Source organism: Bufo gargarizans, chromosome 3, assembly GCF_014858855.1.
Source record: "Bufo gargarizans isolate SCDJY-AF-19 chromosome 3, ASM1485885v1, whole genome shotgun sequence".
Taxonomy (NCBI): Eukaryota; Metazoa; Chordata; class Amphibia; order Anura; family Bufonidae; genus Bufo; species Bufo gargarizans.
In genome coordinates, this window is record NC_058082.1 from 547,778,476 (window position 1) to 547,802,808 (window position 24,333).

At 42.6% G+C, this 24,333-nt stretch overlaps 1 protein-coding gene across 1 annotated transcript; it reads right to left on the reverse strand.

The window, feature by feature from the left end:
* Positions 1-19,401: 19,401 nt before the first annotated feature.
* Positions 19,402-24,253, reverse strand: LOC122931788 (zinc finger protein 271-like). Its single transcript, XM_044285848.1, is given in 3 exon segments — positions 19,402-19,826; positions 19,990-20,998; positions 24,227-24,253. Coding segments are annotated over 3 exon segments (1,461 nt in total).
* Between the last annotated feature and the right edge of the window lie 80 nt (positions 24,254-24,333).

Below are 24,333 nucleotides of genomic sequence, written 5' to 3' on the forward strand. Positions count from 1 at the left end.
TACACGGTAACAGCCCTCAGCCAGTACGCAAGAACGCCTGCAGCCTGCATGGCGCCAAGTGTCACAGTGAACAGCATTGTGACATTAAAAACGATAATACACTGAATCTTGGATTTATAGGAGCTGCAGAAAATATAGAAATATATTTTTTAGATCTCATTCTAAAAGTCAACAGTATTAATCTGATGACCACAAGACATTCTCAGAACCAGTGATGAATTAAAAATATCTATACTAAATTATTGGGGTGTATGTACCAATTTTTAAACATTAATGGGATTTGGGGTCCATATGCCATTTTTTGCTGGATATTTGCATTATCTACATCTTGTGAATTCACACCACACCGTTACATCATGGACTTGGGAGCACATGGGGACTGATTGTGTCTTTGATACATGTAGGGTGCTATAGAGGTCAGTTTTGGGTTGTATTTTTTAAATAAATTAAAGGGGTTCTCCTGGCATTTGATATTGATAAGCTATCCTCAGGATAGTTCATTAATATCAGATCGGCAGGGGTCCTACATGTATGATAGTCCAAAAATAGGTAAATTGGCAATTTTTTTCTATTATGACAGTTATCATACAGGATAAATTATTTAGTATTTTAAAAATGCAGGCATTTTGCAAGCATTTATTTTTTAATTGTTTATTTTTATTTGTAAAATGTGATAAGGGAGCGTGTGTCACGTTGTGGAGTTGGGGAAACCCCCCCCACCATGCGGTGTCAAAGCGTAAAATGGGATCAGCCTGGCCAAAAGGAGTAATAAGGTAGCAGGTCACCTCCTACAGTGTCCCTAATCCTCTCCCTGACTCCTCACCATATGACCGGACCCCGATGGTAGGACGGCTCATACTCTGGATTTATAGAGACCCTGAGTCGTCCTGGTAATCCCTCACCAAGTAGCCAGGAAGAGACGACCTGTTCATCCCAGTCATGGAGGAACAGGAGTCTCTATCTGAGGCCAGGCTGCAAGGAGAGTGGAACACATACAGCAAATGGAGTTGGCAGGTAAGCGAAACCCATAACACACTTACCTGCTACAGCCACACTGACTGGAACCCATGCACAAGTGCTGCCGTTCACACCAACACTAAAGGACACAGCACAAACAACAACCACACAGGAACCCAGGACATCCATAGCTGCAATAAACGTGAGACAGGGGAATGTCATGCTGGACACCAAACATCACCAGCCATGTAACACAACACAAGAAATACAACACCCTGAACATAGCCCACGCAAACCAAAAGATAAGAAGGTGAAGAGACACCATAATATCATCAATGACCACAAGGGTGGCCCTTACTGGACAGATGGTAAAAGCCAGGAACAGTGAACCACCAGCATACACCAAGGCTAGAGGAACACCGGGCTTTAGGAATCCAGCAGAGGCTAAATAGCCCAAGCAGCCACACCCACACACACATAAACCCAGTGTTCACAAAACACTAGGAAAGGAGTTAACCCTTCCAACACCAGACAGAGAAAGAAAGCCACTTAAAGAGGAAGTGCAAACACAAGCATATCAAGCCACACGTTACCACCGGCAACAGCATGAGTTGAATCCATATAACGGCAATCACCCAGAAGGCTGAGACACTGCCACCGCATGGTCTCACAGCAACATGTTGCCGCGGGCAACCACAAGTGTGGCAACAAGTGTCACAGCGCAAACCAAAGGCCGGGACACTGTAATTAGAATTTTACCATGTTTGTGATTTTCATATTTAAAAAATATATATATTTAAAGGTGCAAATAAAGCCAGAAAGAAAACACTATGGATAATCACAATTCATTACTAAGTCCCTTGTATTAACTTGATAAATGCCATTTGCTGAAGTGAGAAAAACCCATTAACACTTGATTTACTCCCCCTAGGGGACTTGAACATGCAAACATGTGATCTCTTCTCCCAAAGACTGCCATGATTTGACATTGCATTTTATGGAAGATTCAGTACACTTCTATCAAGACCTCAAAGAAAGCAGTGCTTTATAGGAACTGTCCACTGACAGGCCACGGAGCCTTCAAAAGGACCAAGGCTGCCATAGCAACTAAAAGGATCCTGTGATCTCGTCATGAGGGACCTGTTCGGTTACTGTAAACTAAGCGCTCCCACTAAATGACCAATTAGATGTCATCGTCACAAGTGACCATCGTTGGGTCAAAAGTGTGTGGTCGATATTATCACCAATTGTCACTGAGTGTCACGTTGCGGCTAAGGTGCCTGCTAAGTACCTACGTGGGTGCTACCTTTAAAGACCCAAAATTCGCCTTACAAGTACAACAGATATTGGTAAGGGATTAAACACAACAAACAATGGGATTTTATATAGCTAAGACAGGCACTCCTCAATTGAAACCATCCAAAGAAAATATATCCTTTATACAAATAGTTATTGCACAGTAATTTAGACAGTTTACATAAGGCTTCTTTAAAACTTAAAAACAAAAAAAAAGGGATATGTCTCAGTCAGGCAGCATTACACACATGGACGTACAGTGTGATGATGATGATGATGTTGTACCTGCTGCTGCTTCCTTTGCTGAGGTGTCAGATACAAGTGAAGTGGTTGATGATGACGATGTGTCCGTGGATGCCACGTGGGTGCCTGCTCGAAGAGAAGAAGAAGAGGGGGAAAGTTCAGAAGGGGAGACAGAGAGAAGGAGGAGACGAGTTGGAAGCAGGGGGAGGTCATCGCAAGGAGCTAGTGGCACAGTCAGACAGCATGAATCGGCACCCGGGGTCAGCCAGACAGCACACCAATCAACGCATGCTGTTGCCACCACCAGAATGCCGTCATTGCAAAGCTCAGCAGTGTGGCATTTTGTTTGTGTGTCTGCCTCTGACAACAGCGATGCCATTTGCAACCTGTGCCAAAAGAAACTGAGTCGTGGGAAATCCAACACCCACCTAGGTACAACTGCTTTGCGAAGGCACATGATCACACATCACAAACGCCTATGGGATCAACACATGATGACGAGTAGAAGCAGCACACAAGCTCAAAGCCACCATCCTCCTCCTGGTCCAGCATCTTCAGCCACGTCAACCACTGCTGTCCTCCTTGCCCCCTCTCAACCACCCGCCACTCAGCCTCTCACCTTGAGCAGATCCATCTCATCTGCCCACAGTCAGGTGTCTGTAAAGGAAATGTTTGAGCGTAAGAAGCCAATGTCACAGAGTCACCCCCTTGCCCGGCGTCTGACAGCTGGCTTGACGGAACTCTTAGCCCGCCAGCTTTTACCATACCAGCTGGTGGAGTCTGAGGCCTTCAAAAAATTTGTTGCTATTGGGACACCTCAGTGGAAGATACCCGGACAAATTTTTTTTCTAATAAGGCAATCCCAAACCTCTACTCGGTGATTGAAAAGGTAGTCATGGCATCTCTGACATACAGTGTTGGGGCAAGGGTCCATCTGACCACTGATACCTGGTCTGCAAAGCACAGTCAGGGCAGGTATATCACCTACACTGCGCATTGGGTCAACCTGCTGACGGCTGCCAAGCATGGAATGCGTGGCTCTGCAGCGGAGTTGGTGACACCGCCACGACTTGCAGGCAGGCCTACTGCCACCTCCTCTACTCCTCCTACTCCATCCTCTTCCATAGCCTCCTCGGCTGAGTCCTCTTCTGCTGCGGCGTCTGGCTGCACATCAACTGAACCCCCCCAGCTCCCCAGGGGCTATTCCACATCCCGGATACGACAGTGTCACGCAGTCTTGGGGTTGACTTGCCTGAAAGCAGAGAGCCACACCGGACCAGCACTCAACGAGTATTTGTATGACCGGGGTGCTAGGACAGCCTCTGCGGAGCTGGGAATTTTTTTGCCACGTTACTGGACGCTCATGCGCAATGCCTGTAGGCTCATGCGTCCTTTTAAGGAGGTGACAAACCTAGTCAGTCGCACTGAAGGCACCATCAGCGACTTCATCCCATTTGTTTTCTTCCTGGAGCGTGCCCTGGGAAGAGTGCTGGATCAGGCAGTAGATGAGCGTGAAGAGGAAGAGTTGTGGTCACCATCACCACCAGAAACAGTCTTGTCATCATCGCTTGCTGGACCTGCGGCAACGCTGCAAGAGGAGTATGAGGAGTCAGAGGAGGAATGTGGCTTTGAGGAGGAGGAAGACCAACCACAGCAGGCATCCCAGGGTGCTCGTTGTTGTCACCTATCTGGGACCCGTGGTCTTGTACGTGGCTGAGGGGAAGAACAGACCGTCAATGACATCAGTGAGGAGGAGGAACGGGAAATGAGTAGCTCGTCATCCAACCTTGTGCAAATGGGGTCTTTCATGCTGTCATGTCTGTTGAGGGACCCTCGTATAAAAAGGATGAAGGAGAATGACCTGTACTAGGTGGCCACGCTACTAGACCCCTGGTATAAGCAGAAAGTGGCGGAAAGGTTACCAAATTACCGGAAGTCAGAAAGGATGCAGCAGTTTGAAACCAAACTAAAAAATATGCTTTACACAGCTTATAAGGGGGATGTAACAGGACAACGGGAATCTAACTGGGGAAGAGGTCAAAGTAATCCTCCTCCTACCACGACCACGGCGGCAAGGACAGGACGCTTTACAGATGTGTTGTTGATGGAGGACATGCAGAGCTTTTTCAGTCCTACACATCGCCACAGCACTTCGGGATCCAGCCTTAGAGAGCGACTCGACCGACAGGTGGCAGACTACCTCGCCTTAACTGCAGATATCGACACTCTGAGGAGTGATGAACCCCCTGACTACAGGGTGTGCAGGCTTGACCTGTGGCCTGAGCTATCCCAGTTTGCGATAGAACTTCTGGCCTGCCCCGGTTCAAGTGTCCTGTCAGAAAGGACATTTAGTGCAGCAGGAGGCATTGTCACTGACAAAAGAAGTCGCCTCGGTCAAAAAAGTGTTGATTACCTCACCTTCATTAAGATGAATGAGGCATGGATCCCGAAGGGACTGACAGTAGGGGATACGTTTAACTAACAAAAGGCCTGATGACATGCCTTGGCCTCAAAATGGTCCCCACACTGCTGTATTTAATGTCTGCATACTGGATGACTTTCGTGAATTCTCCGCCACCAACTAGGGTTCAAGCCGCAATGTTTTAGTCACCTTTCTGCATTGAAAACATAAATTTTTCTGGTCGCTGCTACAACAGCGGCTGCAACAATAACATTGTTTTTCAGGCATGTGTACATGCCTAATTTTTCTGGCCCATGGTGCTGCACTGTGGCTGCAAAAACAAAACAAAAAAAAGGCACATATAAGTGTCAATTCCCCTTTTGTGATCGTTATCTTGTTGCGGTGAAGGGGCTTGCGTATCACAATGAAGCGATCATCACCTCTATGAGTGTGTTAGCAATGTTGCCACACCCCAGATGATAAGGCCGTTGCTTCATAGAAAAAAACAAAAATAAAAATTATTTATCTTTTTTTAACTTGTATGGGTGGGTTTTTAATACATAAAATAAAAAAATCATAATAAAGTCTCTTAATAGTTTTTTAGAAATAATGCAGACAATTTAAAAAATCCCCAACAATTCCAATACAAATCAAGTACAAAGCTCAGAACTAAATTATTCCAGGATGTCGTAATGGTTAGTTAATTCGACAATGGTTAATCAATTCGACACAGGTCCCCGGATAGGGGACGTAACAGGGATTAAACTGATAGGAATAGTACTAGTTAAGACACCACTCATATAGGGTGTCACAGCACATTGCTCGGTGCACGAGCAGTGCCCCAACTTGGGAGTAAGAGGACCGACCAAGCTGCTATTTCCATCTCCCGGTTCCTAAAATCAATTCAGTTTGGTGTATCAGAGTTTGGTCTGTCACTGTGAAGGCAGTCGAAGATACCCGGCTTAAATTTTTTTTCACAAAAGGCAATCCCACCCTGATATGGGACGTAACAGGGATTAAACTGATGAGAATAGTACTAAAGAAAATAGCACTCATATCGGGTGGGACAGTAAATTGCACGGCGCAGACGCAGTGACCGTGGCGTGGATTCAAACAAAGGGGAGGGAGCCAGCAATTTTTTAACCATCTCCCCGTTCGAAAAATCTATTTAATAAATGGACCCCAGATTGGGGACGTAACAGGGATTAAACTGATTAGAAGAGAGAACTATAGAAAATAGCACTCATATCGGGTGGGACAGTAAATTGCACTGCACAGACGCAGTGACCGTTAATTCAAACAAAGGGGAGGGAACCAGCATTTTTTTAACCATCTTCCCATCGAAAAATCTATTCAATTCACCTTTCCGGGACCCTTGGTGTTGTACGTGGCTGGGTGGAGGAAGAAACCTTCAATGACATCAACGGGACATGGCTAGCTTGGTATCCAACCTTGTGCAAATGGGAAGTTTGCGGTTGGGCAAATGGACTGTTTGCGGTGGTTTGCGGTGCATTAAAAGGGGAGTTTGGTCTGTCAATGTCTGTGAAGCGGGCATAACCCTTACACTACCTGATCGATACAACATCATACCTGATCGTATACACACACTGGATGTTTTAAACCACGTTGTTAAAAAAAAATTGATTGTTAGGTGATTTATGCCCTTTATGGATTAAAATCCAACTCTGCGTCAACTATGTAATTTTCCATGGGACCTTTTGCCATGGATCCCCCTCCGGCATGCCACAGTCCAGGTGTTAGTTCCCTTGAAACAACTTTTCCATCACTATTATGGCCAGAAAGAGACCCTGTGGGTTTTAAAATTCGCCTGCCCATTGAAGTCAATGGCGGTTCGCCCATTCGCGAACCTTTGAGAAAATTCGCGTTCGCTGATCGCGAACGGAAAATTTTATGTTCGTGACATCTCTACTCTCCAGCATGTGCAAGGTGGAGTTCCACTTGTGGGCACGTCACATATGAGGTGGTGAACGGGAATGCCGAAGTTACGCTGCAGCGCAGACAGGTGAGCAGCAGCAGGTTAAGAACACTGAAAGCACGCACAGATGGCCCGCACTTTCTGAAGCAGCTCTTACATATCGGGGTCATTTTCCAGGAACCTCTGCACCACCAAATTCAACAAATGCGCCAGGCAAGGGATGTGTGTCAAACCGGCTAGGCCCGGAGCTGCTATGAGATTTTGCCCGTTATCACACACCACCAGGCCGGGCTTGAGGCTCAGTGGCACCAACCATTTATCTGTCTGTTGTTCCATGCCCGTCCAAAGCTCCTGTGTGGTGTGGGGTTTTTCCCCTAAACAGATGAGTTTCAAAACAGCCTGCTATCGTTTCCCTCTGGCTTTGCTGAAGTTGGTGGTGAAGGTGTCACGCTGACTGGATGACGAGGTGGTAGAGGAATAAGCAGAGTAGGAGCAGGAGGCAATGTCCTGCAATCCTCGGTGGCAGAAGGACATGCGTCAAACTTTTATCCGCCTCAGGCCCATCCGCCACTGCTTTTACCCAGTGTGCAGTTAGTGAGATATAACGTCCCTGCCTGTGCTTACTGGTCCATGTATCGGTGGGTATGTGGACCTTGCCACAGATGGCGTTGCACAGTGCACACCTGATTTTGTTCACCACTTGGTTGTGCAGGGAAGAGATGGCTCGCCTGGAAAAGTAGTGGCGGCTGGGCACGACGTACTGTGGGACAGCCACTGCCATCAGGTTTTTCAAAGTCTCTGTCTCCACCAGACAAAATTACAGCATTTCAAAGGCCAGGAATTTTGAAATGCTGGCATTCGGGGCCACGGATCGCGGGTGGGTAGGGACGTACTTCCTCTTTCTCTACAGTGTTTGGAGGATGGACAGCTGAACACTTCCATGGGACAGTGTGGGGATGCTTGGTGACGGTGGCTGAGGTGGTGGCGTTGCTGCCACATCCTCTGTTTGTGGGGTGGCAGGTGCTACTATTACTCCAGAGGGGGAGGAAGAGGCCGAGACCGCAGCAGAAGAGGGAGTAGGAGCAGCTGTCACAGATGTAGTAGGGGAGAACACCAAAAGACAACAAGACGGAAGGGAAAAGACACTAGGTTTCATCGCTAGGGAAGGAAAAGGCTCACCACCTATGAAACTCTGCTCCTGGCCCTAACTCCTATCCGTATGGGCACCTCTCGATGGTAGAGATGCCCATACACAGGAACCTAGAAAACCCTGGTGGCCCTCAGATGCCCTAGACTTAATGACAGGGCAGAGACAACCCGCTCCTTCCCTGGTGAAGGAACCAGCGTCTCACTGAGGCCTAGTAAACAACAGAAGGGGGGAGGAATACAAAACACAACAAGCGGAATACTTAACTTCTAAGGATGATGGATGATGGATGATGGATGATCAGGACTTCAACTAGAACCACACTCCAGCTCTTCCAACACCAAATGAAGCTATCCAGAGCAAGGAGTGATGGGTGAAGTCAAACTTAATAGGGGGAGGTAAAGGTCACATGATCCACTCCTGAACAGGAGGTGTGGACATACAAGCAACACACAGACAAAGTGAAACCAAAAGATGCTGTCAGATCACTAATGAGCAGATAATCTTTCTGACCTTCTCAAACCTGTCACTGGTGGGACAGCAGCCTGAGATTTTTTGTGGTATTTGAGGTGTTTACTCCACTGCAGCTCGTGCTTTGCATTTAGATGCCTGGTCATGCAGGTGGTGCTCAGGTTTAGAACATTTATGCCTCACGTCAGGCTCTGATTGCATAGCATGCAAACCACTCGCGTCTTGTCGTCAGAACATTGTCTGAAGAAATGACACGCCAGGGAACTCCTTGGAGCTGGCATTGGTGTGCTTAGTCACTGGGTTCGGTGGGCAGTAGCAGGCGTACTGGTTAGGGGATGGCCATTCTGCTTTTGCACCATGCTCCCTCTTTTGCTGTGCGGCTGGCACTGTGTGACCACCACCTCTTCCTCCGAACTGCACACGTCACTCGCATGACCTTGATTCCACATGAGGTCTAGGACCTTATCATCCTCCACATGATCTTCCACCCACTCTTCACCCCTGCCCTCCTTGCCAGTTTGCACACTGCAGAAAGCTGCAGCAGTTAGCACCTGTGTTTCGTCATCATTAGAGATGTGCTGTGTTGGTCCTCCCATGTCAACATTCTTAAAACATAAGTGGTTGGGCATCGGTGCACTCAATCTCTTCTACTTCTGGGACAGAGCTAGGTGGATGGTCCACAGAAACCCTGCCAGCAGAGTCATCAAAAAGCATAAGAGACTGCTGCATGTCTTGGGGCTCAGACTGCTTGGCTGATTTGCAAGAGGGTGAGGTGAACAACAGATGCCCATGGGCTGCAGGTGTCAGCAGGGGACTGGGTGGGAGACAATGTGAAGGAATGTGCACCTGAGGAAGGTGTTTAATTTGGGCGTGTAGCTGGCACAGATCGACCATGTCCTCTCCCTGCAACAGGAGCTCCACCAACACCAGCAGCACCACGACCGGGGCCACGTCCCTTATTTGATGCTCTCCTCATTCTTTGAAGTCACCCACTGAACTAACAGACTGATTAACAATATTGGTAAATATTTAGAAAAGCTCCACCAGCATACTACTGGAGCCCAGCCTTTCAGTTACCAACTGAAACAAAACAAATAAATCAATAATAATTTAGGCTGGCTCACAGTATTTTTGCATAAACAGATTTATTAACTCACTAAAATTGAATAAAACTTAATTTAATGTCCACATTTCAACATACATATGTGTATAGATTTAAATGGAGTGCGGAGCTCACGCTCAAACCCATATAGCTGGAGTACTCTAATTATATATGCAATTAAATATTTAATTGCATATATAATTGGAGTACTCCAGCTGTATGGGTTTGTGCGTGAGCTCCACACTCCATTTAAATCTATACACATATGTATGTCCAAAAAGACGTTCAGCGCAGCAGGGGGGATCGTGACTGATAAGCGCACTCGCCTAGCTCACGTGTGGACTACCTCACATTTCTAAAAATGAATGAGGCATGGATCTCAGAGGAATTCAACACATGTGACAAGTCGACCACTTTGATTGAATTTCCTCATGACAGCCCACAAGTATCCGCCACCACCCAGAACAAATCATGGTCCCTGTCTTAGGTAAATACAGCGTCATAAAAGGCCTTTTATGTCCGTTGAATGCCTAATTTTTGGGGCCTGTACTGGCCGACACTTATATATTTACTAAAATTGTAGATTATAGTAGCTCACCCCACTTATCACCGTGGTAATGGTGCCCTGCTGTAAGTGATTCACCTACTCTCTTAGTTTAAACAAATATAAATTAATCAGCAGGCACTCACCATCTGAATTTCACATATATAACACATTTATTAATTAAATGAAATTAGTAGATTTGATAAAATATACAATAATAATATAAAATACACTTAAAACTTATCTCTACATATAAGATCTAAAATTATACACTGTGACCATATAACCAATTACAAATGGATAAGAATATTAAGAATCGAATATATTAAAATCGAATAAAAATCGAATATTTAGCACATAGAATTATTTTGATGTGACTTTTTTCGAATATAATTCGACCAGAAAAAACATCCGTTAGTCTTCCAGAGTATATTCGTCTATATGCCTTTGTTGAGGATTTAAATGAGTCAATACAAAGTTCCTTACAGAAAGTATATAATTGCAATGAACAAAGATCGGATCAGTCTTTGATATCTTTAATTTATGCACTGATGTGTCTGGTGTTTGGGACACTAAGGCTATGCAGTTATAATTAATGAGTAACTTTCGAATTATTACGATTAATCTTGCATATTAGATTCTTGATATTCTTATCCATTTGTAATTGGTTATATGGTCACAGTGTATAATTTTAGATCTTATATGTAGAGATAAGTTTTAAGTATATTTTTTATAGCATTGATTATTGTATATTTTATCAAATCTACTAATTTCATTTAATTAATAAATGTGTTATATATGTGAAATTCAGATGGTGAGTGCCTGCTGATTAATTTATATTAGTTACATATTTATCCTGTGAACACCTAATGTACCTCCAGCCACAGAATCCAAAGTTATTTGCTGTCAGCGCTCTGTCAGTACATGGTGGCCTCCCCTCTCCCCCACTCTGCTCCGCTGTGTACTGGGGCTTATTCTGAAACTAATGCTGGATACACATACTATTTTTGCCATCCATTTAATGCATCCCAAAAATGTTTGCGTTAACAGATGCCTCAGACTGATGCCGTACAGTGGCGTCCGTTCACCATACAGTTCCATGGTAGAAAAAAAATGTACGTTAACGTATGCATTTTTTTTTATAGACTGCAGGATACAAAAACGTGAAGTGCTGCACATTTGTATAAATCAAACCGATTTGTATAAATCAGACCTCTGTATGTTCAGTATGCTGTATAGGGTGAAGTTTATGGAATGTTACGTGGAAAATGTCATAATTTGATTTTATTATAGTTGCAGTACTTGCAAGTGGAATTAGGCATTTCACCTATGCTGGGTGGGTAACTATAGTTAATAGTAAGCGGTAGAGTTTGAATGACGTTAGATATAAATATTGCCCTAAAGATTGCCCTAATGTAAAATGGCTGATGGAGCAGGTCAAGTGAGGCTGGGGATTGCGATGGCGGGCACGCGGGCACGTGATGCGTGTGATGCGCGCCGACGCAGTATACCGGACATCATGACGCCTGGTCTCCGCCCATTAGTGACGTACCGCCTAACAGGAGGGGCAAGAGGCTGACACATGCGCACTAACGAGGAGTAGACGCGGAGAGACGGCGTGTATCTACAGAATTCAATACACCATCACCATCTCCTTCTATTTCAATTAGCGCCCAGCAAGGTATTTGATGTTAAGTAGTTTTTTATTGCAAATGCACTTTTAATATATGCACTTTAATATGTCACCGATGAAAAATATATCGGGGCTATAAATACACAATATGTTTGTAAGACACTTGATGGGCTAGTGTCCTTGTGAAAAGTGTTGTCAAGGAATGAATTGTAACATGTCTGTAAAAAGGGAGCGCACTTTTTTGTATTGGTTGATGATGTAATTGGTAACAACCTGATGATGTATTTATATTGGCACTATTGCACTTTATGTTTCACCTGACTTGAGAAAGGTTCTGGGAGAGAATCGAAACGTTGTCAATATTTGATATGTGTGAATAAAGAGCACATTTTATTATTTAAGGAGTGCTGCGGACTTTCTTCATTATATATATATTGCAGTTGCCTTCCCGTGTGTGAGAGGCTGCAGGCCCACAGACTGTACTGTGTGCACACCACTCATATAGGGTGTCACAGTACCTTGCAGATAAAAAAAAAGTCAATTTATTATTATTTTTTAAATATAATCGCAGTTGCCAGACAGTAAGAGGCTGCGGGCTCACAGACTGTACTGTGTGCACACCATTCATACAGGGTGTCACAATACCTTGCAGATAAAACTAAAGTCAAATATATTTTTTTCTCTGTAATAAATATAATCACAGTTGCAAGCCAGTGAGTGTCTGGCCCACACAGACTGTACTGTGGCCACTGGCCAGGCTACCACTAATACCGTTACAGGGTGTCACGATACCTTGTAGATAAAACTAAAGTCAATTAATTTTTTCTCTATAATAAATTTAATCGCAGTTGCAAGCCAGTGAGTGTCTGGCCCACAGACTGTACTGTGGCCACTGGCCAGGCCACCACTCATACCATTACAGGGTGTCACAATACCTTGCAGATAAAACTAAAGTCAATTTATTTTTTCTCTGTGATATAATCGCAGTTGCAAGCCAGTGAGTGTCTGGCCCACAGACTGTACTGTGGCCACTGGCCAGGCCACCACTCATACCGTTACAGGGTGTTACAATGCATTGCAGATAAAACTAAAGTCAATTAATTTTTTTCTCTGTAAAAAATATAATCGCAGTTGCAAGCCAGTGAGTGTCTGGCCCACACAGACTGTACTGTGGCCACTGGCCAGGCCACCACTCATACCATACAGAGTGTCACAATACCTTGCAGATAAAACTAAAGTCAATTTATTTTTTCTCTGTGATATAATCGCAGTTGCAAGCCAGTGAGTGTCTGGCCCACAGACTGTACTGTGGCCACTGGCCAGGCCACCACTCATACCGTTACAGGGTGTTACAATGCATTGCAGATAAAACTAAAGTCAATTAATTTTTTCTCTATAATAAATTTAATCGCAGTTGCAAGCCAGTGAGTGTCTGGCCCACAGACTGTACTGTGGCCACTGGCCAGGCCACCACTCATACCATTACAGGGTGTCACAATACCTTGCAGATAAAACTAAAGTCAATTTATTTTTTCTCTGTGATATAATCGCAGTTGCAAGCCAGTGAGTGTCTGGCCCACAGACTGTACTGTGGCCACTGGCCAGGCCACCACTCATACCGTTACAGGGTGTTACAATGCATTGCAGATAAAACTAAAGTCAATTAATTTTTTTCTCTGTAAAAAATATAATCGCAGTTGCAAGCCAGTGAGTGTCTGGCCCACACAGACTGTACTGTGGCCACTGGCCAGGCCACCACTCATACCATACAGAGTGTCACAATACCTTGCAGATAAAACTAAAGTCAATTTATTTTATCTCTGTAATAAATATAATCGCAGTTGCAAGCCAGTGAGTGTCTGGCCCACAGACTGTACTGTGGCCACTGGCCAGGCCACCACTCATACCGTGTGGCAGAGTACATTGCACGGCGCACGCTCCGTGCCCCAAATTGGAAGTAACAAGAAGGACGCACACAGATAAATCACATTTCTGCAAGGAGTTTGTCAACTTTTGACAACTGTTTGCGGTTGTCTAAAATCCATTAAATACACGTCCTGATAGGGGACGTAACAGGGATTAAACTGATGAGAATAGTACTACAGAAAATACCACTCATATCGGGTGTGACAGTAAATTGCACGGTGCAGATGCAGTGACTGTGGATTAAAACAAAGGGGAGGGAGCCAGCGTTTCTTTAACCATCTCCCCGATCGAAAAATTAATTCAATAAATGGACCCCAGATTGGGGACGTAACAGGGATTAAACTGATGAGAAGAGAACTACAGAAAATAACACTCATATCGGGTATGAGAGTAAATTGCACGGTGCAGACGCAGTGACCGTGGATTCATACAAAGGGGAGAGAGCCAGCATTTTTTTAACCATCCCCCCGTTCGAAAAATCAATTCAATTCACCTTTCGGGGACCCTTGGTGTTGTACGTGGCTGGGTGGAGGAAGAAATCTTCAATGACATCAACGGGACATGGCTAGCTTGGTATCCAACCTTGTGCAATTGGGGAGTTTGCGGTTGGGCAAATGGACTGTTTGTGGTTGTTTGCAGTGCATTAAAAGGGGAGTTTGGTCTGTCAATGTCTGTGAAGCGGGCGTATTCCTTACACTACCTGATCGATACAACATCATACCTGATCGTATACACACACTGGATGTTTTAAACCACGTTGTTCAAAAAAATTTAGGATTGTTAGGTGATTTATGCCCTTTATGGATTAAAAACCAACTCTGCGTCAACTATGTAATTTTCCATGGGAGTTTTGCCATGGATCCCCCTCCGGCATGCCACAGTCCAGGTGTTAGTCCCCTTGAAACAACTGTTCCATCACTACTGTGGCTAGAAAGAGTCCCTGTGGGTTTTAAAATTCGCCTGCCTATTAAAGTCTATGGCGGTTCGCCCGTTCGCAAACATTTGAGGAAATTCGCGTTTGCCGTTCGCGAACTGAAAATTTTATGTTCGCGACATCTCTACTCTCTACCTTGGCTCGGCACAAACAATCAGTTCTCTGAAAGGAGCAGAGTCCACCACTTGGAAAGGGAGGGACTTCAGCACCAGCAACTTGGACAGGAGCATAACCAGCTTCTGGGCCATTTTCCTGTCCAAGTTCATCGTGCATGCATACTGTTGTCTCTTGGCAATCGCTTCAGTGAGCGATTGCTGGCAGAATGACTGATCAGGAGTAGGAGGAGAATCAGGAGCATCAGGATAAGCAGATGATGGGAAGGACAGACAGCCCCCTCTGGCTGAGGTGGTGGAGCATTGACTGCCTGAAATCGGGTGCGGAGTGCCACTGGGTGATGCAGTGGTTGCTGCGGCAGTGTGGACCACAACATCGGAGCCACAGTTCTCCCAGACCACTTTATGGTAACGCTGCATATGTTGACACAGGGCCGTAGTGCCAACATTGGCACCCTGGCCACGTTTCACCTTCTGCCCACAGATTCTACATATGGCCATGTTCACCTCCTTTGGTAGCTTAACAAAAAACTGCCACACCACTGAGTAGGTGATTTTACCCCCAACACTATGCACTTACTGACTGCTAGCGCCGTTCATTCCGTGAACCCGTGCACCACTACATTCCAGGCAGGTAGGCTCCTGCAAAGTGGGTGGTCTACCCAGGGCCCATTTGGCTACCGACCTCCCACTGCTGCCACCCTGCTGACTCCCGGCCTCTCTGCCTCATGGGCAAGCTGACACCCTCTTCTCCTGATCATGAAGCCCCTTCGTCAGCCGTCTCCCAATTTTGATTAGCTACATCATCATCATTGAGTACTGTCTGCTTGTCACTGATGTCCTCCTCAACGGTCTCTGGGTAAGGAGCCTGATGGCTCACAACACCCGTTTCCACTTCACTCTCCTCATCACTACTTGCCCACCTAGAAGAGGAAGCGGTAAATGTCTCCTCCAAATCTTGTCTGGCCAGTAGCTGCTGAATGTCCTCTAGTAGCTTGTCCTCGTCGTATAGTGGAGCTGAGCCCACAGCGTATAGTACGTCTCTGGCTGAATGAACAGGAAATGACAGAGGCAGGTTGAGGACAAGTGAGGACACAACTAAGAGTTGTGTATGACAAACCCACCGACTCTTGGCTGGGGGTGTCTGATGTCACTTGCAACGAAGTCAAAGATCATGTCAACCATTCAAGAACCACTGGTAAGACACAACTGCTAGCTGACACTGGGAGCTCAGGCCTCTTGAAGTGACCCCTGCTGCCACGCCCCTTACTCTGCTGTGACCTGTGCCTGCGCCAGAAACATTTAGGCCTCTGCCACTCTCCTGTGCAGGGCCTGGCACTTCTCTGTCTGACATACTGTTAGAGAAAATAAATAAATACAAATAAATTAAAACACCCCAAAAAAGTCTGTAATTTTCTCACTTCACCACACAATGGCAAATAGGCCTTTGCACCTCTGAACGCCAAATATATTTTTCTTTTTTTACTAATACACTTCAAAAAGGGCTTTAGAACATATAATTGCACAGCTAAAGGGCAAAAATATTTTTCCTTTTTCACTAATAATAATAATACATGACAAAAGGACTTTACAACATATAACTGCACCGTTGAACGGAAAATATATTTTTCTTTTGCCATTAATAAATGGGCTGTCAAAAAAAAGGGCTGTAATTTTCTCACTTCACCACACAAATACCCCCAAAATACTAATAAGCCCTTTTTCCCACTAATACAAGCCAAAAATAGCTTTAGAACATATAACTGCACCGCACAGGGCAAATAAGATGTAGTAATATTTCTTTGTAATAAACCCTGTTAAAGGGTTGTCCAATCTCAGACAATGGGGGCATATCACTAGGATATGCCCCCATTGTCTGATAGGTGCAGGTCCCACCGCTGGGAACCCCACCTACAATGAGAAAGGAGCGGGGAAATGAACAGAGGACACACTGTGCATGTGCAGCCCTCCTCCGTTCATTTCTATGGGCCACCGAAAATAGCCGAGCGCTGGCTCGGTTATTTCCGTCTGCCCCATAAAAATCAATGGGAACAAGGGTGGCGCGTGCGTGGTGTGCTCCCATTCACATGGTGGACGGAGGTCCTACAGCCACAGCTCTCCCTGCTCTGTTCTCGTTGTAGGTGCGGGTTCCAGAGGTGGGACTCGTACCTATCAGACAATGGGGCATATCCTAGTGATATGTCCCCATTGTCTAAGATGGGAATACCCCTTTAATGGCTGTATCAGACAGCACTTTCATCCCAATAACAAGAACAGTTTGCTGGAATTGCAGAGCTGTATAATCATAACCATCCCTACCGAACCCTGTTCTACATATATGCTGTGGAATGATTCCTCCCTATTCTTTCCCTACACCTTGAATGTACAACTAGGAAACTAAAAACAAGAATTTCAGAATGTACATCAGATATCAGTAAGAAACACAAAGCTACATCTGGCATAGTGAACATTTTATTAAAAAATATACAAAAATTCCCTAAAATATTTTGTCTCTATGGAATTGAGAAACTACAAAAACCAATGAGAGAACATTATACAAAAATGTATTTAATCTGGAAGCATATTAGATCATTTGGTTGGATACAAGTTCTTGATTGATTTCAATTACAAAACAGATTTAGGCCTCATGCACACGGACTTCTTTTTTGCGGTCAGCAAAAACGGTTTCCGTTGTTCCGTGATACATGTCCGTTTTTTCTTCCGTGGGTCTTCCTTGATTTTTGGAGGATCCACGGACATGAAAAATGAAAAAAAAATCTAAGTCAAGTTTGCCTTTGAAATCATAGGAAAAACGGACACGGATCACGGACGCGGATGACAATCTTGTGTGCATCCGTGATTTTTCACGGACCCATTGACTTGAATGGGTCCGGGAACCGTTGGCCGAGAAAAAAATAGGACAGGTCATATTTTTTTCACGGACTGGAAACATGGATCACGGACGCGGATGCCAAACAGTGCATTTTACGATTTTTCCATGGACCCATTGAAAGTCACTGGGTCCACGGAGAAATACTGAAAACGGAACAACGGCCGTGGATGCACACAACGGTCGTGTGCATGAGGCCTTATTGTACATTCATTATATTTAGGATCTGACTTATAAGTATTTGATTTTCTGATTTATGACCAAAACCATGTTATAGATTTGCTCCCTTAGAATTCCACCAAGCTTTTGAATATATCTCTGTTGCAAGATGGGGATGTAGGCAGTAAGGCTGGTATGGAGATAGGTATTAATGCTACTTTCACATCTGTGTTTTTGCTGGATCCATCAGGGGATCCGATTGTATTATCTCCAAAATCAGGGGGAAAAAAATCGGATCTGGAACCATTGACTTACATTGTGCTGCATGCCAGATCCGTCTTGCTCAGTATCCCATTAAGCATGCAAAGACACAGCTTGCAGCATTTTTGTGTGTGCCATGAAAATGCAATGAAACAGAACGGAGTGCATTCTGATGCACTCTGCTCAAGTTTATTCATTATTGTCCCCATTGAAAATGAATAGGAAGAAAACTGAAGCGTCTTGTGACAGATCTAAAAACCACACAGCCAAACACAAATGTAAAAGTAACGTAAGTTGGTTTCAAAAGTGAAATATAAGCGTAGCGTGACATTAAAACTCGCAATTGGAAAAGAATGCATTATATTACTTCGATGAATGTAATTAATTTATTTTATCAAGCGCTGGAGAATCTTTTTTTTTTTACATTTTTACAGCTGTTCAACAGACTCTCTGCGATGGAATTTTAGAGGTGTCTTGCTCACCCGTAGAATAAAGAGAACAGGTCAGTTTTACCATATAGGCAAACTTATGGAATTTCTTTTCCAGCTTTTCACTTTGTGTGCAATGATAAATGGTGCCATTAGAAAGTACAACTAAAAAACAAGCCCCCATAGGCTATGTGAATAGAAAAATTAAAATATTATGGCTGTGGAAAAGCAGGGAGCAAAAAATGAAAATACACAAATGTAAAATCACCTGGTCCTGAAGGGGTTAACATTGCTTTGAAAATGATGAGTATAATGTCATAGTACATTGTATTGTAACCACCTAACTATTGTTTTGGTAAAAATAAATCAGAACTCTCTTAAAATCAAATCTTGTGGTTTATATTGCTCTATATGAACATTGCAGCCAAAGGGAGACTCTCTGAGTGTAAAGAGACGCTACTCTGTCAGTATTCACTCATTGTAAAAAAAATGTAACAAGAAAGAACACATCATAAGTTACAAAGTCCTACAGTGGAGCTCCACACCTTCCATATTTCATGCACTCTGAACATTACAATGGCTTCTGACTTGTCAGCTCTTCAGTTTGCCACAAGACCTAATTTTATTCTACTGTTTTCTCATACTATACATACACATGGCTACTTCCACGTGTGAATTTTGAAATGTTTCACAAGGCCTGATTTATTAGTAAAACATTTCTCACACTCTGTACATATAAATGGCTTCTCTCCTGTGTGAATTCTCTGATGTTGAACAAGAATTGACTTCTGACTAAAACTTTACTCACATTCTGTACATGAAAACGGCTTCTGTTCTGTGTGAATTCTCCAATGTCTAACAAGATCTGATTTCTGACCAAAACACTTATCACATTCTGAGCATGAAAATGGCTTTTGTTCTGTGTGAATTTTCTGATGTCTAACAAGATCTGATTTCTGACTAACACTTATCACATTCTGAGTATAAAAATGGTTTCTCTCCTGTGTGAATTCTCTGATGCTTTGCAAGATATTTTTTCAGACTAAATCTCTTCTCACATTCTGAGCATAAAAATGTTTTTTCTCCTGTGTGAACTCTCTGATGTTTAACAAGACTCGATTTCTGACTAAAACATTTATCACATTCTGAGCACAAAAATGGTTTTTCTCCTGTGTGAATTCTCTGATGATTTACAAGATTTCCTATTAGACTAAAACACTTATCACATTCTGAGCATTAAAATAGCTTCTCTCCTGTGTGAATTTTCTGATGTCTAACAAGATCTGATTTCTGACTAAAACAGTTATCACATTTTGAGCATGAAAATGGTTTCTCTCCTGTGTGAATTTTCTGATGATTTACGAGATATTTTTTCAGACTAAAATCTTTTCTCACATTTTGAGCATGGTTTATTTCCTATGTGAGTTCTCTGATGGTTAACAAGACCTGATTTCTGACTAAAACACTTCTCACATTCTGTACATGTAAATGGCTTCTCTTCTGTGTGATTTCTCTGATGTTGAACAAGACTTGATTTCTGACTAAAACGTTTATCACATTCTGAGCATAAAAATGGTTTCTCTCCTGTGTGAATTCTCTGATGCTTTACAAGATATTTTTTCAGACTAAATCTCTTCTCACATTCTGAGCATAAAAATGGTTTTTCTCCTGTGTGAACTCTCTGATGTTTAACAAGACTTGATTTCTGACTAAAACATTTATCACATTCTGAGCACAAAAATGGTTTCTCTCCTGTGTGAATTCTCTGATGATTTACAAGATGTTTTTTCAGACTAAATCTCTTCTCACATTCTGAGCATGAATATGGTTTATTTCCTGTGTGAGTTCTCTGATGGTTAACAAGACCTGATTTCTGACTAAAACACTTCTCACATTCTGTACATGTAAATGGCTTCTCTTTTGTGTGAATTCTCTGATGTTGAACAAGACTTGATTTCTGACTAAAACGTTTATCACATTCTGAGCATAAAAATGGTTTCTCTCCTGTGTGAATTCTCTGATGATTTACAAGATATTTTTTTAGACTAAATCTCTTCTCACATTCTGAGCATAAAAATGGTTTTTCTCCTGTGTGAACTCTCTGATGTTTAACAAGACTTAATTTCTGACTAAAACATTTATCACATTCTGAGCACAAAAATGGTTTCTCTCCTGTGTGAATTTTCTGATGATTTACAAGATTTCCTATTAGACTAAAACACTTATCACATTCTGAGCATGGAAATGGCTTCTCTCCTGTGTGAATTTTCTGATGTCTAACAAGATCTGATTTCTGACTAAAACACTTATCACATTCTGAGCATAAAAATGCTTTCTCTCCTGTGTGAATTCTCTGATGCTTTACAAGATATTTTTTCAGACTAAATCTCTTCTCACACTCTGAGCATAAAAATGGTTTTTCTCCTGTGTGAACTCTCTGATGTTTAACAAGATATGATTTCTGACTAAAAGATTTATCACATTCTGAGCACAAAAATGGTTTCTCTCCTGTGTGAATTCTCTGATGATTTACAAGATTTCCTATTAGACTAAACCACTTCCCACATTCAGGACATGAATATGGCTTCTCTTCGGTGTGAATTCTCTGATGTCTCACTAGTTTTAATTTTGAAGTAGAGCATTTCCCACATTCAGGACATGAATATGGCTTCTTTCCCATGTTAATTCTCTGATGTTCAACAAGATTTGTTTTTGTAATAAATGATTTATCATATTCTGGACATTTTAATGACCTTTCACCTTGTTGAATTTCCTTAAATGTCTTTTCAAAAAGTTTACTTTATTCAGATCTTGTTGACATTTCACCCAGTCTGTGTTCAGTTCTATTACTGACAAGTCGTACTTGATTATCGTCTACTTCATAGCAGGAAGAGAAAAGATATTTCTAGGAGCCTCTTATCCTGTTGTCACCTGGAGAAAGAATAACATATTTTTAAGATAAAAGGTCCTCATTTCCCTTCCTACTAATTTATTAATGCTACAGATATATAACTATATGTAACCTGCTTCCCCACACTTATCACTGCTGACATCCCCTGTAAGGGCTACACATTTTATCAGTCATACACATGGATAAGAGCTCTATGCTACACCGGGTTATTACACATCTGTTCTTGAATGGTCTTGTATGCTTGTATGGAGATTTTCTCCTTGGATGTCACATTCAGAGAATTATGTTCCTCTATTTACTTTTGCACTTTACCTCTTTCGCACTTTGGTTGGTTATTAATCCTGCAGGCCAGTCTATACCATTGTGTGCACATGAAGGTGTTTTTGCATTGTAATATTATTTCTTTATGAACTTTACAATTTGGCTATGTGCTACATAGCATTATCCAGGACTAGTACCATGATACGGACCTTGATTAGATTTTATCAGTCCCTTGTGAGTTTGTTTTTTATTTTTTTAAGAATTCACGGAAGTAAAGAAAATTTAACAAAAGTTCACTGCCTGTGTAGATACTAAAATAAAAATTTAAAAATCTTCATTGAAATACTCTGATTAAACTCTAATAATGGGCAACTGCCCTTGTATCACAGGCTCACACCCCACAAAGTTGCGTCCCAAACTGTATTAGAGGGATCTATAACAGAGTACAACAGACTATGTGTCAGCGTCCGTGAGGAGTGTGGAGATGTGATTAATAAGGGGACTGGGGATAAATGTAAATATGAATGTCAATCAAGGGGAGTGAAATTCTTATCACTCCAACTAATGATTCATATCCCCGTACTCTCAATAATTAACCAGCCTTATAGGTCTGAGTGTGCATGTAACTGCTGACTGAATATAGTCTAAGCTGTCACAATGTCAATCCTTTGTGATTGTTGGTTAAAGTGCATCAGTAGTATGTATAAATTTAAAGGTCTCTGAGAACATCTAATGCGCTTAACGTGTTTCACTGGTAGTCACCAGATCATCAGGAGCCAGAGATTAGCGACCCTGGAAACCACTTAGCAAGACTCATACACTGTGTTGGAATAAATGTACAATGTATCAGATGCTGAAAACCCATGTGGCAAGAGGCACACTACTCCCTGAATGCTGGGAGATGGCGCCACTGATATGGCCACACCAGAGCCGGACGTACAGTCCCTCGTTACCAGCAGGGACAGCATGTTTGTCAGTCTACGCAGCCCCTGCTCATCAGTAGGGGCTGAGCCTTTTGCTTTTTTTAAGTGGCAACTAATATTTACCACATACCACTGTAGTACTATATTACCTTCTGTAGTAATTACCTTATAGAGAACAGTATTGTATGCAAATTTTTAATTTCTTCTCTATAAGATCCCTACAAAATTATTACTTAATATGTTAAAAAATACAACTTAATTCTGATCTCTATGGCATTCTACATGTATCTAAGACACAATCAGTCACAGTGTGCTTTCAAGGCTATGATAATAAGCTGTGGTGCATTTTGAATTCACATCATGTAGACAATTCAAAAATCTGAAGATAAAACTGACATGTGGACCCCAAATCCAATTGATGTTTTGAATAATCCCTAATTGGTACTTACACCCCAATAAAATCCTGGGGACTGAAACATGGACCACATTAAGCTTAAGGACTGGAATCTCCCTAATAACATTAACCTTCATTCTGAATTTGTGTTTTTCCTACAAGTTGATTTCTGGGTGTAATTAGATCTGTACAGCATTTTATACATATTTTATACCATATTGTACAAGTGCCAAGGGATCTGATGGAAACTAATTGTAATCTTAAAACTAATAGTAGTAAAAAAAATGTACAGTCAGTGTATATCTACTCTGAAAAGGCTGAAATTATAAAAAATATCACATTTCTCTGAGTCTTACAGAAGTCAACATATGAACATCAACTGAATCAGTTCACTAGAAATAAAACTAAAAAAAAAATAAAATAGCAGATATATAATATACATAAGTAACATCCTTTTCTCTGTTAATTTCTACTGTATACCCTTCACCTCCATATTATATAAGAACACATTAGAAGACTGCACACAAGTAGGACATGACATTAAGAAAACATTTATGGAAGTCACAACGGCACAAAATAACATGAAATGACAATGTTTTGTGCTCCACCATCTTCTACACTATGTACTGTCTACAATATGTGTTATGTGTACAGACCTGTATTATATAACTGTAGATACGCAGATATCTCTAGTTAGGGGAGCAGATAACGATATCTATAGAGAAAATTATGTGTGAGCGTTAATTACAGATTATTAGCCCTGTCAGTAAAACTGACAAAATTATTGGTACGGTCCAGTGATGGCAGTCAGGATCGGTAAATGTCCATATTACCGGCACAGTTACAGGTATGTACTATCACATGTATGGACACTGCGTGTACAATCACTTACACACTACTGTGCGGACAATCACCAGTCACTGCTGCCATCACTGAACCTCCAGGAAAGAGTTATTCCCATTGTAAGAATTTCCTCCCTCTTACTGGGTCTGATTCTAAGGTTCAGAGCAAGAAATGGAATACAAGAAGAAGTGTAGAAAATGTGTATTGTAAATGGTGGAAAATCAGTGTCCAGTTATGATGGGAGTTATATGGAGATCTACATGGAGACATACACAAGAGACATTACAGAGACACATTGTCCTTATACACAGCACAGATTACAATATTTTTATAATTCCTTCCACTTACAGTCAGTTCAGTGACACTTACCAGACATGGACCCTCCACACACTCAAGACATGATCTCCAGCAAGTGTCTTCTCCTCAGCAAGTCAGTGATCTGAGTAAACTCACTTGGTAAATTCCAGCTTTCTGAGCCATGCTTGGGTCTTTTATACCCCTTTGGTGGCTATAGCTATCTGCTCCTCCTCTTTCCCCCAGGAAACGCCCAGTCCCACCTT